At 46.2% G+C, this 18904-nt stretch overlaps 1 protein-coding gene across 1 annotated transcript in view; it reads right to left on the reverse strand.

Annotated features, from left to right (window-relative positions):
• LOC147122359 (calcium-activated chloride channel regulator 1-like) overlaps positions 1–18904 on the reverse strand; it is a 53877-nt gene that overhangs the window by 9323 nt on the left and 25650 nt on the right. Inside the window, exons 9-13 of the mRNA XM_085983441.1 lie at positions 12186–12292; positions 11870–12091; positions 11505–11775; positions 10834–11001; positions 7517–7762 (exon numbers count right to left, since the gene is read on the reverse strand). Of these exons, the coding sequence (XP_085839567.1) occupies positions 7517–7762; positions 10834–11001; positions 11505–11775; positions 11870–12091; positions 12186–12292 (1014 nt within the window). The remainder of the gene's footprint in view (positions 1–7516; positions 7763–10833; positions 11002–11504; positions 11776–11869; positions 12092–12185; positions 12293–18904) is intronic.

Below are 18904 nucleotides of genomic sequence, written 5' to 3' on the forward strand. Positions count from 1 at the left end.
TATCCGCTTCCACGGATTGAGGATATCTTCGCTTCATTGTCGGGCGGGAAACACTTCACCAAGATAGACCTGGCGCAGGCGTACTTACAGATGGAAGTTGAGGAAGAGTCACGCCAGTACCTCACGATCAACATGCATAGAGGCTTGTACCGGTATAATAGACTGGTTTTTGGAGTGGCATCGGCTCCAGCAATTTGGCAGAGGGCCATGGAGCAGGTATTACAGGGAATTCCAGGCACACAATGTTGCCTGGACGATATTCTGATTACAGGAGATGGTGACGAGGAACACCTCGCAAATTTGGAACTGGTGCTCATCAGATTGAAAGAATATGGACTTCGAGTTAATCGGCAGAAATGTGAGTTCTTTCAGAAGCGGATCTCGTACTGTGGCCATGTCATTGACCAGGAGGGACTTCATAAGTCTCCTGACAAGATCGAAGCGGTTGTGAAGGCTCCCGCTCCGGTTAATGTATCTCAGTTGAGGTCGTTCCTAGGATTGATTAACTATTACCATAAGTTTCTGCCAAATTTATCCACGGTACTGCACCCGCTGAACGCTCTTTTGCAGAAGGGAGTGCCATGGGAGTGGAGCGAGGACTGTAAGAAGGCCTTTCGCAAAAGCAAGGAATTGATAACCTCAGAGGAGGTGTTGGCTCACTTCAACCCAACACTGCCTATTCGTTTGGCTTGTGATGCTTCTCCATATGGTATTGGGGCAGTACTCTCACACAAGTTGCCAAATGGCACGGAGAGGCCAGTCGCGTTCGCATCCAGATCATTGACCTCCGCTGAGCGCAACTATGCTCTGATAGATAGGGAGGCTCTCAGCCTTGTGTGGGGAGTAAAGAAGTTTAATCATTACCTGCAGGGCCAAAAGTTTACGCTTCTGACAGACCATCAGCCGTTGGTATCCATTTTTAACCCTAAGAAGGGTGTGTTGGTGATGACAGCACAGAGACTCCAGAGATGGTCCCTTTTCCTAGGGGCACATCAATATCAGATAGAATTCAAAGGTACAAAGCAGCATGGTAATGCTGATGGGCTGTCGCGCCTGCCACTACCTGAAGAAGAGGAGACAACGAAGGTTGACCCTGTTGAGTTATTTCACTCGACCATCATCGAGTGTTTACCAGTCACCAATGCAAATATTGAAAGAGAAACCAGGAACGACCCGACACTGTCCCGAGTCTACGAGGTGACAGTGAAGGGATGGCCAGCACATGGTGATTCTCTGTTACCGGCATTCTCGGCAAGACGAGACCAGCTGTCCGTCTGTCAAGGAACATTGATGTATGGAACGAGAGTGATTATTCCTCCTAAGTTAAGGGAAAGAGTTCTAAAGGAACTGCATGAAGGTCATCTGGGGGGAGTCAAGATGAAAAGCTTTGCTAAGGCTTATGTGTGGTGGCTGGGTATCGACCAACAGATAGAGGAGCTGACGAAAAGCTGCTCAGGGTGCCAAAAAGTGCAAGATGCACCTCCGATTGCACCGCTGCATCCATGGGAATGGCCTTCAGCCCCATGGCAACGTGTACATATTGACTTTGCTGGTCCATTCATGGACTCCATGTTTCTAATTGCAGTGGACGCACATTCTAAATGGCCAGAAGTGATCAAGATGACTACCACTACTTCAGAAAAGACAATTGCGGTGTTAAGAACGATATTCGCAAGGAACGGATTGCCAGAACAAATATGTTCCGACAACGGACCACAGTTCGTGTCAGAAGAATTCCAAAAGTTCTTAAAGAAGAATGGGGTGAAACATTATACCTCTGCCCCATATCATCCGGCTACAAATGGGTTGGCCGAGAGATTTGTACAAACATTCAAAAAGGCAATAAAGGCCATGAGCGAAGATCAGATTCCACTACAACATAAGGTGGACAAGTTTCTACTGGCATATCGAAACGCCGCTCATGCAGTGACAAACCAAAGTCCTGCCATGATGTTTTATAACAGGAGGTTGCAGTCCAGGTTGGACTTGTTAAAACCAAATGTGCGGAGGGAAGTTGAAAACAAACAGTTCCAGCATATAAATAACAAGACCACTCGGAGTTTCGAGGTAGGACAACCAGTGTTGGCCAGGGACTATGGAAACGAGAAATGGCAATCCGGAACAATTCGGGCCAGACAAGGACCCCTGATGAACACGGTAGATGTTGGTAAAAATGTAATACGGCGTCATGCTGACCAACTTGTAGAATCGAGAACAAGGGTCGAACCCATGGTTACGACAGAGACAACCGTGGAAGAAGTTAGTGAACCTGAAGCATCTACCTCGGCAGTGAATGTACCTGATGATGATGTCCAAGACATAAGAGACCAACTAGAGGAGTCACCTCAGCAACAAGAATCAGAGACCCCTGAAAGGCGTTATCCAACTCGAATCAGGAGGCCTCCTGAGAGACTGAACCTTTGAACTGTTTCTACATGAAGTTGTATAAGTATATATGTTATTATGTTATGTTAAATGGGGGATATAACTGTTAAGCTAAAAAGGGAGGATTGTGGTGTATGTAACTTGTTCCACCTTAAGAGAACTTAAACCTGTTCCACCTTAAGAGATGTACTACTTTCTCTGGCTGCTGTATACGGTAATACCGGTGGTGACCACACCGGTATATAAGTGCTGTGTAGTAATTTGCTGGGTAGTACAGCTCTAACCTCCGAATAGTAAAGACCTATTGAAAAGTTATTCTTGTAGTCTGTGTCAGTAATTGACCTTAAATATAACTGGAACACACAGACTTAACACTGGTAAACTACTACCATAAGTTCTTGCCAAATTTGTCTACAATACTACACCCACTGAGCACCCTACTGCAAACTGGAGTGCCATGGAAGTGGAGTGACGAATGTAAACGAGCTTTCCAGAAGAGCAAAACACTAATCACATCAAAAGAGGTATTGGCCCATTTCAACCCAGCACTACCAATTCGGTTGGCGTGTGATGCGTCACCCTATGGCATTGGAGCGGTGCTGTCGCACAAATTCTCGGACGGCTCAGAGAGGCCAATAGCCTTTGCGTCACGATCACTAACCTCAGCCGAGCGTAACTACGCCCAGATTGACAGGGAGGCCCTCAGCCTAGTGTGGGGAGTGAAAAAGTTCAATCATTATCTGCACGGGCACAAATTCACCTTGCTGACTGACCACCAGCCTCTGGTCTCCATTTTTAATCCGAAGAAGGGCGTTCCGGTGATGACTGCGCAACGACTACAAAGATGGTCACTCTTTCTAGGGGCGCACCACTATGAGATTGAATATAAGGGCACGAAACAGCATGGAAATGCTGATGGGCTATCACGTCTGCCACTGCCTACTGCGGAGGAAGCACCAGCAGTGGATCCTGTCGAAATATTTCATTCGACTGTAGTTGAATACCTACCGGTATCTAACGCTTGTATAGAAAAGGAGACCCGAAATGACCCGACACTGTCTCGGGTATATGATTTGACGGTGAAGGGATGGCCAGCACATGGCGACTCACTGTTGCCAGCATTCTCGACAAGAAGAGAACAGCTGTCAGTGTGCCGGGGGACCTTGATGTGTGGATCCCGAGTGGTAATTCCACCCAAGTTAAGGGATAGAGTGCTCAATGAGCTTCATGAGGGTCATCTGGGAGGGGTAAAAATGAAAAGCCTTGCCAGTGCTTATGTGTGGTGGCCGGGAATCGATAAACAAATCGAGGACCTGACCAAGAGCTGCTCAGGATGCCAGAAAGTCCAAAATGCACCACCACATGCCCCTCTACACCCATGGGAGTGGCCCTCATCTCCATGGCAATGGGTGCATATTGATTTTGCTGGTCCATTCATGGACAATGTTTTTAATAGCCGTGGATGCGCACTCGAAATGTCCTGAGGTCATCAAAATGTCCTCCACCACCACGGAGAAAACTATTGCAGTCCTATGGACCATTTTTGCCAAGAACGGCTTGCCAGAACAGATTTGCTCCGATAACGGACCACAGTTTGTGTCCGAAGAGTTCCGGAGGTTCATGAAGAAGAATGGGGTAAGGCATTACACATCCGCCCCGTATCATCCAGCCACAAATGGATTGGCTGAGAGGTTCGTACAAACCTTAAAGAAGGCAATAAAGGCTATGTACAATGACAACATTCCGCTGCAGCATAAGGTGGACAATTTCCTGTTCGCCTACCGGAATGCGACACATGCAATCACCAACCAGGCCCCGGCCATGATGTTCTTTAACCGAAGGTTAAGATCTCACCTGGATTTGCTCAGACCAAACGTACGAAGAGATGTTGAGAGTAAGCAATTCCAGCACATCCATGAGAAGCCAACAAGGAGCTTCAATGTAGGGCAACCAGTATTGGCCCGCGACTACCGAACAGAAAAATGGCAGCCAGGAACGATATGCACACGGCAGGGCCCACTAATGTACACAGTGGACGTTGGGGAGAACATCGTGAGACGCCATGCTGACCAGATCCTAGAGTCACAGGAACAAGTCAACCCCATGCCTCGCCCATACGTACCTGGTGAGGAACCCGACGTACAGGTCGCATCTACCCCAGAAACAGTAGCATCGGAAGCTGATGACCCAACCGACGATAGGGTGCCAGAATCGCCTCCGCACCAAGAGCGAGACACTCGGGAAAGGCGCTATCCAGAAAGGATCAGAAAGCCTCCCCAAAGACTGAATTTATAAATGGACTATTTTCAGCTAACGTTGTATGTTAAAAGTGTTAATTGTAATTAGTTTGATATTTAATTGTTAAATGAGTGTTATGGTACTGTTAATCTAAAAGGGGAGGAATTGTAATGTATATACCTTTTAAGGGGGGAACTACTTTTTACAGCTCATGTATACTGTAGTACCGGCAGTGACCACACCTGTATATAGCACTGAGTAGTAATCTGTGCAGTTCAGTTCCAGAGTGAGCCACGTTGAGTAAACACCTGTTGTACCATTCTCCTGCAGTCTGTGTCTTACTACTGACGGACACAACAATAATAAATACGGGGCAGGGCGGAATTCGGACTTGAGCAGCAGCGCCAACAGGCAGTAGCGAATCGGCAGCCCGTTTTACATCCTGCCTGATGCTCTTTTCCATTAAAGTCAATTGTAAAGAAAATCAGGTGGGGTGTAAAATAGTGCAACACAGCCTTCCCCATGGGTATTAAATCAGTTATTACCAAACCATCTCGAAGGTAGACCATTACCCTTCCTCCTCTTCTGATTTATTTTTCTTCCTGATCATTATATCCATAGTTTAAGCTGAGGCACTGGGTTAATGACTATGTATCAACTGATGATAATTCTATTCCTTCACCCTGTTGGACTCATACTAGGTAGTTCTGTTAGTTGGATCATCAACACTCATCCTTTAGACTAAGTATATTTAAGATCACAAAAATGACGCTAAAGGGCACAGGCTTCAAGAAATAGTGTTTGGGAAACCATTACTTTTCCTGTTTGGGAAGGGGAAGAGCAGAAAGACCCTAGCATCATATTCATCATTACAACATTATAGACACCTGACTTTATGGCCGGTAGTTTGCGATCAGCGGCAAAGCGAAGGCGTTCGCCGCTGGCCCCCGAAGAAAGCTGCCCACAAAGATCTCGCGATCTCCGTGGCGAGAAGTTTGCCTTTTTCGACGTGCAGTTGAGATCAGGGCTGTCTAAGCAGCCAATCACAATGCAGAATTCTTACAGCCAGGGAACCAGGAAGTGAAGAAGCTCCTTTTATTCTGACCTTTTAAAAATGTTATAGAGAGCAAAACAAAGACTGGGGCTCTCACATCAGGAAAAGGTAAACCTGAAATACATACCACCAAACTTTAAAAAAATATAATTTTCTTTTAAGTTTCTTAAAAATTGCAATTCCTATTAAAATGGAGAAATTTGACACTCCACAAAATTAAAATTAGTTTTTCAGGGTCATAACGTTTGGTTAGCAGCCACTATGCTGTTAAAACTCCAGTTATATCAAATCCAACAAGTTCTAACTTTGAATGGGGAATTTAACAACGATATTACCACGGAAAGCCCTGATTACCAGCTCTGTTGTTGGGGGGGTGGTGGGGGGGGGGGGGCGAGGAGGAGCACAGCGCAGCCAGTGTCGGAGTAGTGAATGACTGACCGCAACTTCTGGATTTCCGCGTTAGGATGCGCATGAGCTAAATCCTAAAGTTGCGGTCAGTTTCAAAGGGGTAACGACAGTGAACGCCGTTCGTTCACTGTTATTACCCACCGCAAATTCTGGGCCTATGTTGTGGATTTGTAATTTGATGAAAAGAAACTACTGAGGGGGGTGTCCCAATGGCTAAGTTTATCCAGTGAGTAGCTGGCCCATTCAGACCAGGAAGGTTCCAAGTTTGATCCCTGATCTGTGCTGAGTTAGTTATTCATAAACGTGTAGCAGTAAGTGTACAACAATTGATCACATCACCCTTGGATTATGAAGTCAGATGTCCTAATGCTGATTGCCATCCAATGTTTGTTGGGAATTTACATGTGTGGACATTGGAAAGGGCTTGGTTGTGATGGCCCCATGCCGATGCTTATTGTCAAGACTTGCACATGAGTAATGGACACATGGGTGAGGACTCGAGAGTGCCTGACTCCTGTGAAGCTATATCTTAGCAAGGATTCGAAGCTTTCTGGAATGGGGCAAGGAATCATAGAATGGTTGCAGCATAGAAGGAGGCCATTCAGCCCGTCGAGCCCGTGCCGGCTCTCTGCAAGAGCACTTCAGCTAGTCCCACTCCCCCGTCCTTTCCCCGTAGCCCTGCAAATTTTTTTCCTTCAGATACTTATCCAACTCCCTTTTGAAAGCCTCCACCACCCATGAGAGTGCCCAGCCCTAAAGTGGACTGAAAGCTCAGTGCTGGAATCACTCCCAATGTACAAGATGGCGACCGAGGCGGTCCGGAGCTAAGCGCTCTCCTGCTTTGGACGGCCCGCACCCCCCGCCGCCTGCTCCCGATGCCGGAGCGATGTGTTCGGCGAGTCGAGCAGAAGCAGCGCAGCAGCGGGAAGCGGCAGCAGCAGCCACGAAGACCCGCTTCGGCACGTCGCCCGGCAGCTCCTCGTCGTGAATTTCTGTTTTGGACTAGGAGGAGGGGAGCCGGGCATGGCGGTTGGAGGCCAGACCTGAGCGTGAGAGGCAGGCCCCGGGCCGTTGCAAATTTGAATCGACGACAGTGCGGGAAGCTCGCAGTTCGAGGGGAAGGAGGGAGAGCCGGGCATGGAGACCTGAGGCCAGACGGTGAGCGTGAGAAGAAGGACACTATATTGTGGAGCCGGCAACAGGAAGGAGGAGTCCGCGGAGACAGAGCGGCTGATGGACATCGCGTTCCCACTGCCATTGGATACAATTGAATTGACTTTTACTGAACATGGCGCTGTAGAATAGCGACGTGTCTCTGTGAGCTCCCACAGCCTATTGTGGAAGTGATCGGGGAGTAAAAACATTCCATTGTAGTAATACATATGGCAAATAAAATTGATTTGATTTGAGTTAAAATATAATTTAAGTTACCATATCCTTGATCATAGTCATCGCCGGGTGCTGTCCACTTCAGTTGTATTTTATCTTCAACTATTGTTGCTTTAAGATCCATAATTTTACTAGGGGGAAATCTGTCAGGGAGAGTTCCCGGAGGACCATTAGGAACCTTGCTTACGAAACATGTTCCCCCTGATTTGACTCTGTTGAAGTTTCCCAACTTTGCCTGAGAATCATCATCAACGATTGGAGGCTTCAGTGGGTTTTGTTGAATATGGCCTACAAGAAAAGCAAAGAAGGACATTTTCCAGAAATAGATTAAAGCAGTTAAAAGGTTATTTTAATCAGCAACGCTGGTGATGTAGGCCCTTGTGTGCTGACACACTACAGGAAACCTTTTTTTATCCGGCACGGACGGGACCGACATGGTGCCAGTTCATCAAAAATTCCGGATAACCGAACGCTGTAGTAAAAGATAGGGAGAGCTGACAGCTCCGTATAAAGCAACAAACCCTGTTGCTTAGCAACAACTGTAGAACAATGGCCACAAGTTTCAAGCGTCTCTGTAGCTTAGCAACAGCTGCAGCCACACCCTTGCACAGCACAGATGGAAGAAGGCAAATACAATATGAAGTAAAACCTACTCCTGAATTTTGCCGGTTAACCGAGATTTCCGGTTATTTAGATGCCGGTAAACCGAAAGTTTCCGGTACAACACAGATTGGTAGGCCATAGACTCCAGTCCTGTCTCTTCCCATACATTCACTTTCCAATCCCAACTTCAACCTTTCAAAACTTTCCAACACGAGACTTGAGGACATAATCTAGGCGGACACTAAATTGCAGAACTGAGGAACTAATGCATTGTCAGAGGTGCAGTGAGATGTTAAATCTGCCTGCCTGTTCAGGTAGATGGTAAGACTCTAATGCTTGTTATCCTTGAAGGTTCAAATCAAATGAGACAAAGAGCATTCTGCTGCTGAACTTATCTCGTGGAAATGATTATACTTTACAAAAAGAATAACATTGCTTTTATGTGCCCTTGGGATGTGGGCAAAGCTGCAGTTATTGCCCATCCCTAGCTGCCATAGCAATTGTTTTGCAACAGAGTGCCTTGCTAGGCCACTTCAGAGGGCATTGGTCACTTGCACAGTGGCATTAATGAACCAGTTGCTTTTTTTTATGTAACAGTTCAGCAGTTTTCATGGCCATTTTGTCTGATATTAACTCACAAATTAGATCTATTAGATTATGTTTTACAATTTACCATGGTCCAGTGCCATAGCCATAGTCATAACCACTACTGCCACGACAAGAACAAGCATTTATGTAATGCCTTTAACGTAGTAAAACAGCTTCAAAGAGGCATAATCAAGAAATTAAAGCCAAGCCGGAGGAGGTATTAGGTGGGTGGCCAAAAGCTTGCTCAACGAGGTGGGTTTTAATGAGGGTCTTCGTGGAGGAGGGGGAGGTGGAGAGCGAATTCCAGAACATGGAGTCTCGGTTGTTGAAGACACAACCACCAATGGTGGGGTGGAGTGAGGAGGGGGGGGATGCGCAAGAGGCCAGAGTCAGAAGAATTAAGAGGTAGGGAAGGGCAAGGCTGTGACTGATTTAAACACGAGGATGAGAATTTTAAATTTGAAGCATTGAGGGTCTAGGAGCCAGTGTCAGTCAGTGAGACTAGGGGTAATGAGCAAGTGGGACTTGGTGTGGGATAGGATACAGGCAGCAGAGTTTTGGATGAGTTGAAGTTCAAGGAGGATTAAGGGAAGGAGGTTGTCCAAGAGAGCATTGGAATTGTCAAGTCTGGAGATGGCAAAGACATGGATGAGGGTTTCAATGGCAAATGGGCTGAGCTAGAGGCAGAAGAACATAAGAAACGGGGGCAGGAGTAGGCCAATCGGCCCCTCAAGCCTGCTCCGCCATTCAATAAGACCATGGCTGATCCAATCTAGTCCTCAACACCACTTTCCCGCTCTCTCCCCATACCCCTCGACTTCCTTGTAGTTCAAATGTCTGTCAATCTCCGCCTTGAATATATTGAGTGACTCCGCCTCCACAGCTCTCCGGTGTAGAGAATTCCAAAGATTCACGACTCTCTGAGAGAAGAAATTCCTCCTCATCTCTGTCTTAAATGGGCGACCCCTTATTCTGAAACTATGCCCCCTAGTTCTAGATTCCCCCACTAGGGGAAACATCCTCTCAGCATCCACCCTGTCAATCCCCCTCAGAATCTTATATGTTTCAATAAGATCACCTCTCATTCTTCTAAACTCCAATGAGTATAGGCCCAACCTGCTCAACCTTTCGTCATACGTCAACCTCATCATCCCAGGAATCAACCTAGTGAAACTTCTCTGTACTGCCTCCAATGCAAGTATATCCTTCCTTAAATATGGAGACCACAACTGTACGCAGTACTCCAGGTGCGGTCTCACCAGTGCCCTGTAAAGTTGCATCAAAACTTCCCTACTTTTATACTCCATACCCCTTGCAATAAAGGCCAACATTCTATTAGCCTTCCTAATTACTTGCTGTACCTGCATGCTAACTTTTTGTGTTTCATGTACTCGGACCCCCAGAGCAGCATTTTGTAGTCTCACTCCAGTTAAATAATAATTTGCTTTTTCATTCTTCATCTGCCAAATTTTTGTCCTCTCACTTAACCTATCTATATCCCTTTGCAGACTCTTCGTGTCCTCCTCACAACTTGCTAACCCACCCATCTTTGTATCATCAGCAAATTTGGCAACAGTACACTCGGTCCCTTCATCCAAGTCATTAATATAGATTGTAAATAGTTGAGGCCCCAGCACTGATCCCTGTGGCACCCCACTAGTTACTGGTTGCCAACCGGAAAATGACCCATTTATCCCGACTCTCTGTTTTCTGTTAGTTAGCCAATCCCCTATCCATGCCAAAATATTACCCTCAACCCCGTGCGCTCTTATCTTGTGCAGTAACCTTTTATGTGGCACCTTATCGAACGCCTTCTGGAAATACAAATACACCACATCCACTGGTTCCCCTTTATCCACCCTGTTTGTTACATCCTCAAAGAACTCTAGCAAATTTGTCAAACACGATTTCCCTTTCATAAAACCATGTTGACTCTGCTTGATTTGTCTTATGATTTTCTAAATATCCCACTATTACCTCCTTAATAATGGATTCCAGCATTTTCCCAATGACAGATGTTAGGCTAACTGACCTATAGCTTTCTGTCCCCCTCCTTTCTTGAATAGTGGCATTACATTTGCGGTTTTCCAATCTGCTGGGACAGAGGCAGAGGCAGAGGCAGAGGCAGGCAATACCCAATATGTAGCATTTATCCATCAATACATTACCATTTTGTACATATCCTGGTATGTACATGGCACGGCCTTGCTTCCTGGCTGCTAATCTTGCTACTCCATCTTTTCCTTGGACAGATACTTTAATGCTGTATCTCCCGTTCCCACCGAAATTAGTAAAGTACCGAGAATAAATACCATCATTTTTAACAGCATCAGCGTCTAAAGATAAAAAAACAAATAAAGGCCTAAATTGTCAAGTACTGGGTTGAATGTATAGAAAGTTAATTTACCTCACAATAACGTCTTACTTTATAATTACAGGAAACTCTTTTTTTATCCGGCACCGACGGGACCGGCGTGGTGCCGGTTGATCAAAAAGTCCGGATTACAGAGAGGTATACTTACTAAGGTACGAGAGCCCCATACACGGCCACAGATCCAGGCGTCCCTGTTGCATGACAACAGGTGCAGGAACCCGGTTACACGGCCACAGATCCAGGAGTGCCTGTTGCATGGCCACAGGTGCAGGAATCCCGGTTACACGGCCACAGAGCCAGGAACCCCGGTTACACGGCCACTAATATGAAGTAAAACTTACCTGAACCTACTCCTGAATTTTGCCAGTTAAGAGAGATTTCCGGTTATTTAGGTGCTGGTAAAGAGAGAGTTTCCTGTACAATGAAAAGTAACCAATTGGCTTCTATGACAGCGTATGCATTTACCTGAGCCATTGTCCAAAAGTACAAGGTCTACAGAGAGGCCGTCAGCCCGTCCCACCGTGGCCTTCACTTGTGCACCAACGACAGGCAGAAAGCCATGACTGACTTCTGCATAAATGACCAGTGGGTTCGGCCAAGCCGAAGTATCTTGATTGGCGTGCGCATTGACTGTGACTGGGGGGACTTGCTCATCCGCTGCGCGGGATGTTACCGTGATAGTTAGAACCTGAATTCCCCCAGCTTGATTGTGTATCATGTAGGCCCAGGCTCCGACCTGATAGAAAAACATGTCATGTTAATTTAAAATAAAGGAGGCCAAAGATAAAACACAGTGGAAAAATAAACACACAGTCCAATGAGAGCCATACCTGTGCCGTGCCATTAATTTTAAGCCGGGCTGTGAGTAAGGTTTTCTCTATCTCAAAGTCTCCGTTATTGTAAGTCTCTCCACTGGGGTCATGTACTAAGATTAACGGCTCAGCAGTCTGCCATGTGATTACAAAGAACGTGTCATTCCCAACCGTTTTATCAATGAAAACTGTGCCATTGAACCAGTCGCTGTTGTTAATGCTCTTTCCACAACTTTCAAGCTGTCAGCAAACAGAAGAAATACTTTTAAAGCCTTAAGGCAGTTGTTAGCAGAAAGCAAAATTTGGAAAGTCGTTCTCTGAAGGGTAATCAAACCTGGATTGACTGTTGGCTCATGTCGCCATTTCCTGATACTAATCCAGTGAAAGCGTCGATTAATTCATTTTCATCCAATTTATCAGAGGCTCTAAACATCAAACCTCCTAAAGAATTAAAAATTATACAATCAATATAGTGCTCACTAATGACTTTTATTTGCACAAACTTAAATCGCAGAATCTAATCATAAAACTGATGATAAAAAGAATTGAACGCAAAAATATCTGTTGGCGTATTTTTTTTTGAAGGGGTGTGTGTGGAGAGATATTAAGTAGCAGAATACCAGGCTATGTGAATAGAAAACCAAAGAACAGCAAAGGGAACAGATAGTAAGAGCTACAAAAAGGAAGTCTTAAAAGAAAATTGCAAAGGATATCAAAAGCAACACAATTTTTTTTTTACAATTATAGTAGGAAAAAGAGGGTAGTCAGGAGCAATGTTGGCTCCTTAAAAACTGAAAGTGGTGATATTATCAATGATAAGGAAATGGCGGACATGTTGAATAATTACTTTGCGACAGTATTAACAGTGGAGGAAGAGGATAGCATGCCGGAAATCCCAAGGAAACTAATACTGAATCAGGGACAGGGACTCAATAAAATTAATGTAAGTAAAATTACAGTAATGAAGAAAATAATGGCACTAAAGAGTGACAAATCCCCAGGACCAGATGGTTTCCATCCCAGGGTTTTAAAGGAAGTAGGTGAGAGCATTGCAGATGTCCTAACTATAATCTTCCAAAGTTCTCTAGATTCAGGAACTGTTCCTTTAAATTGGAAAATTACACATGTCACTCCGTTATTTAAAAATGGTGAGAGAGGGAAACCAGGGAATTATAGACCAGTTAGCCTAACATCTGCTGTGGGGAAATTGCTAGAGTCTATAATTAAGGATAGGGTGACTGAACACCTCGAAAATTTCAGTTGATCAGAGAGAGTCAGTACGGATTTGTGAGAGGTAGGTCATGCCTGACAAACCCGATTGAACTTTTTGAGGAGGTGTCTAAAGTAGTGGACAGGGTAATGTTTATGGATGTTATTTATATGGACTTCCAGAAGGCATTTGACAAAACCCCACATAAGAGACTGTTATCTGAGGTAGAAGCCCAGGGAATTGAGGGCAAATTATTGACCTGGTGAGGCAATTGGCTGAGCGGCAGGAGACAGAGTAGGGATAATGGGCAGGTGCTCAAATTGGGATCTGTGTTGGGGCCTCAACTATTCACAGTATTTATTAATGACTTAAATGATTGCATAGAAAGTCATATATCCAAAACAGAGGAGGTCCAAAGAGACTTGGGGGTCGAGGTACATTGATCATTAAAATGTCATGAACAGGGGCAGAAAATAATCAAAAAGGCTAATGGAATGCTGGGCTTTATATCTAGAGGACTAGAATACAAGGGGGGTAGAGGTTATGCTGCAGCTGCACAAAACCTTGGTTAGACCACACCTGGAGCACTGTGAGCAATTCTGGGCACCACACCTTAGGAAGGATATACTGGCCTTGGAGGGAGTGCAGCGTAGGTTTACCAGAATGATTCCTGGAATTCAAGGGTTAAATTAGGAGAGATTACACAAATTAGGGTTGTATTCTCTAGAATTTAGAAGGTTAAGGATTGATCTGATCGAAGTTTTCAAGATATTAAGGGGAACAGGTAGGGTAGATAGAGAGAAACTATTTCCGCTGGTTGGGGAGTCTAGGACTAGGGGGCATTGTCCAAAAAATAGAGCCAGAGTTTTCAGGAGTGAAATTAGAATACACTTCTACACACAAAGCGTGGTAGAAGTTTGGAACTCTCTTCCGCTAACAGTAATTGATGCTAGATCAATTGTTAATTTTAAATCTGAGATTTAACCAAAGGTATTAAGGGATATGGGGCAAAGACAGATATATGGGGCTGGATTTTTCCACTGGAGGTGGGTTCACGTTGGGTTCAGTGTTTGGCGGGTTCCGGTCCCGCTGCCGGCTCCAACCATACTGAGATAACGATTTTCATTAGATTGGGCTTATTAAGCCCGCTGTGTGTGTTACCCAGCCCAATCAGTGGGTTCGGGTCTGCTGCTCGCCTCTGCTGATGTCTTCGACTCAGCTGCATTCAAAGGGCCCATGTAGCCTTTGGGTTTCATTTACTTTCTGATGCTCCTGAATGCCGGTGTTTGCAAGATGAGTGCTCCAAAAACAAAGGCTGCTCCCCGCTTTGATGATGACTCCCTCCATGTTCTTGTGGAGGGGGTAAGAGGGCGCAAGGAGGTTCTGTTCCCTTCCAATGGACAGAGGAAGCCTCCTCAGCGCACAAAGGCAGCCTGGCTGCAAATTGCTGAGGAGGTTAGCGCCAGGTCTTTGTGTGCACACACCTGGGTGCAGTGCAGGAAAAGGTTCAATGATCTGCTACGCTCAGCAGAAGTGAGTACGACATCACACTTACCTTCAATCTGCTTCCCATCTGTTCTCATCACCAGCACTCTGTATTGTCAGCCTACTCCTCCACATCCCACCTTACCCTTACTTCCCTTGCACCCTTAACCATCCCGCTCTCTCTCTATGTACAGAATCACTTCTCCATTCTACTATGCACCCCTCACACTCGATCTCACTATCATGCAATGACAACAACTAACAAGTCACAGGGAGGGACCTTGGTATTGGCACCTCACTCCATCTTTGTCTCCCTCTAAACATCTATGCTATGATTCTTTACCCTCTCTCCATCAATCTCGCTGAAACTCCACTTGTGTCCCTCATTGCAGGAAAAGAGAGCCCACAATAAGAGGGAGAGGACAGGAGGAGGGCCACCTTCCATGGCGCATTTAACTAACGCAGAGGAGGCTGCTATCAAGATCATCAGAGGTGCAGAGGAGCTGGAAGTGGGGGACGGTGAGACGGGCACAGTACAGCAAGCTGGTGACAGAATAGATTTGCAACCCTCTCATTTACATTTCATGAGTGACTGATATGGCATTTGATGTTCATACAGATTGAGTTCTGATCATCTGCACAATGGGCTGTGTCTGCTACCTAAATATCACATGTCTAACTCATGCCTTTACTCCCCCACAGGACCATCGAGAGCCCCCCTCCCCACTGGCCAGGAGGAAGAGCCGGACAACTCCTCAGAGGAACCTACAGCCTCTGAGGGAGCAGCATCAGCAGAAATGAGCACACACAGCACCAGCGCAGAGACGCATACCTCGGTGGGTCCTTTGCGAGATAGGGTAGCGTTGTCACCTGGTGTATCACAGCTCACAACAGGGACAGCAGTGGAGAGTCCTCATCGGAGGCCGCAGGGCACTCCTAGTTCTGCTCAGCTGCATGTCGACCCTGTGCCTCTGGGCCCATCCAGAAAGAGAGCGGTGCTGGAGCTTCAGGAACAAGTGCAGGAGGCTCTGACAGGGTTTGCAACCACGGTGACTGCGAGTGTGCAGAGAATGGAGGAGTCCATGTCAAACATGAGCAATGCCATGGTGCACACAATGGCGAATATAGGTGCCGCCATGGAAAGGATGGCAACCTCCATGGAGGACATAAATCGCCAGACTCTGAAGAACATGGTAACACTTCTAAATAGATGGTCATCTATGGAGGCCCTTTTGTTTTTGGCCGACTGCCATCACCTACCCCCTTCCCCTTTTTTCTTTGGGGTGCCGGCCGCGATTGGTCAGCCGGGCACCCCGCTCCCCGGTAGTCCAGCAGGGCCCCGGTGTGCACAGCTAGGCCCTTCCCCTTTAATCAGGAGAGGAGGCCTGCAATGAGCTGGTGTTACGTGCCAACGCGAGTGCCACTGTTGCACGTAACATCGCGAAATTCACTGATAGCGCCCCAAAAAGGAGGGGGAGCGCTTCCAGTGCTTGAGGCGCTAGTACTGAATTTACGGCGCGGGGCACTAACTTTTTCGGGGCAGTAAAAGGGGGCGCCACCGAATTTTTCCCCCGACCACTCTAATGTTTAACTTTCTTTTCGTTAATGTTGGTTATGTTACAAAGATCTTCAAAAGAAGTTACTTGTGCCAGCTGCAGCTCAGTGAACTAGTCAAATACATTTTCTTTTTCCCCAGTGGTCTCCCCTGCTCTTATCCTACAGGTGTTGAATCTTGCTGGGGTATGGTTCCCTCCAGTGATTTACATAAATGGCCATTCCTCATATTTGAACCAAGATGGTGGATCAACTATGGGGGGAGCATCACAGCTGGGTCCACTGTTGTCCTTACCAAACGTCCACAGATACACACTTGGCAGCAGAAGTCACAGGATAGTGACCAGGAGTACAAGTTATAGAGTCATAGGGCAGGATTTTTCAAGCCCCAAGGAGGCGGGCATGGAGGCGGGACAGCTGGTAAGCTCGCAGAAAGTGGGGGCGGATGGCAAAGCCACCCCCATCCCGCCTCCGTGGCCTTTTGCCAGGAGGCGGGAAGATGTGTAGCTTCGAGTCCCGTCTCCTGGAGGCGGGAAAGGCATTTAATCCTTTTAACTGCTTGTTAACAGGCAGAAAAAAGGATTAGTGCCATTTCACCTTCACAGGTGAAGGCTTCCCAACCTTGGATAACCCCGCCGGGTTGGAGGAGACGTGAAGGAGGTCTGCGGCGGTCGGAGGCACCTGGAAGTAAGCTGTAGAGGTGAGTGATGGGTGCAAGTGTGGAGTGGTAAGTATGCAAGGTGAGTGATAAGTTTAAAACAGTGTTCACTTACCTTGTTTTCTTTCTACAGCCTTTAGCCGCGGTGGATCGGGAGAGCCGACATCCTGATTGTCAATTTCACAGACTGGCTGTTGGAACTTCCATTCCAACAGCCATGTGAAATTTGCAAATTTGAAAGGTTTGATGAGTCCTGAACACAAGGACACATCAAACTAAAGAAAATGTCAGTATTTGACAGCTGTCAAACACTGACATTTCTTCTTTCAAGAAGTCTTGACAGATGGCACGTCTGACATTGATGTGATCTGTCAGTGACTTCCTCCCTAATTGGCCTGCTGAGCCCGCAGGGCGGGCTTAACAAGCTCAATCAGGGAAAAATCCCTCTGGTTGGTCAGGCGAGGATGGAGGCGGGACATTGACACGACAAGCAGCTGTCCCACCTCCAACTCGCGTTCATTCACAAAATTCAGCCCATAGAGTCATAACAGCACAGAAAGAGGCCATTCGGCCCATCAAGTCCATGCCGACTCTCTGTGGAGCAATTGAATCAGTCCCATTCCCCCGCTCTATCCCCGGAGCCCTGCAACTTTATTTCCCTCAAGTGCCTATCAAGTCTCCCCTTGGCATAAAAATAAAACAAAAAAGGTGATTCAACTGTGGCTAACAAGGGAAATTAGGGATAGCATAAGATCCAAGGAGAGGACATATAAATTGGCCAGAAAAAGCAGTAAACCTGAGGATTGGGAGCAGTTTAGGATTCAACAAAGGAGGACAAAGGGATTAATTAAGAAAGGGAAAATTGAATATGAGAGTAAGCTTGCAGGGAACATAAAAACTGACTGTAAAAGCTTTTATAGATATGTGAAGAGAAAAAGATTGGTGAAGTTAAGCGTAGGTCCCTTGCAGTCAGAATCAGGGGAATTTATAATGGGGAACAAAGAAATGGCAGACCAATTAAATACATATTTTGGTTCTGTCTTTACAAAGGAGGACACAAATAACCTCACAGAGATGTCGGGGAACATAGGGTCTGATGAAAGGGAGGAACTGAAAGAAATCAGTATTCGTAGGGAAATGGTGTTAGGGAAATTGATGGGATTGAAGGCCGATAAATCCCCAGGGCCTGATAATCTACATCCTAGGGTACTTAAGGAAGTGGCCCTAGAAATAATAGATGCATTGCTGATCATCTTCCAACATTTGATGGAATCTGGAACAGTACCCATGGATTGGAGGGTAGCTAATGTTACCCCACTATTCAAAAAAGGTGGTAGAGAGAAAACAGGGAATTACAGACCGGTAAGCCTGACATCGGTAATGGGGAAAATGCTAGAGTCCATTATAAAAGATGTAATAGCAGAGCACTTGGAAAACAGTGACAGGATCGAACAAAGTCAACATGGATTTACAAAAGGTAAATCCTGCTTGACTAATCGACTGGAATTTTTTGAGGATGTAACTGGTAAAATAGATAAGGGAGAACCATTGGATGTGGTGTATTTGGACTTTCAGAAGGCTTTCGATAAGGTCCCGCATAAGAGATTAGCGTGTAAAGTTAAGGCACATGGGATTGGGGGCAAGGTATGACTTGGATAGAGAACTGGTTGGCAGACAGAAAGCAAAGAGTTGGAATAAACGGGTCTTTTTCCGAGTGGCAGGCAGTAACTAGTGGGGTACCGCAGGGATCGGTCCTTGGACCCCAGCTATTCACAATATATATTAATGATCTAGACAAGGGAACTAGATGTAATATCTCCAAATTTGTAGACGACACAAAGCTGGGTGGGCGTGTGTGCTGTGAGGAGGATGCCTAGAAACTCCAGGATGATTTGGACAGGTTGAATGATTGGGCAAAAGCATGGCAGATGCGATATAACGTGGATAAATGTGAGGTTATCCACTTTGGTGGCAAAAACAGGAAGGCAGATTATTATCTGAATGGCAATAGATTGGGAGAAGGGGAAGTGCAACGAGACCTGGGTGTCCTCGTGCACCAGTCGCTGAAGGTAAGCATGCAGGTGCAGCAGGCGGTTAAGAAGGCAAATGGTATGTTGGCCTTCGTAGCGAGAGGGTTTGAGTACAG

The sequence above is a fragment of the Somniosus microcephalus genome, chromosome 3, assembly GCF_052327205.1.
Source record: "Somniosus microcephalus isolate GS21.2 chromosome 3, FLI_Smic_1.0, whole genome shotgun sequence".
NCBI lineage: Eukaryota > Metazoa > Chordata > Chondrichthyes > Squaliformes > Somniosidae > Somniosus > Somniosus microcephalus.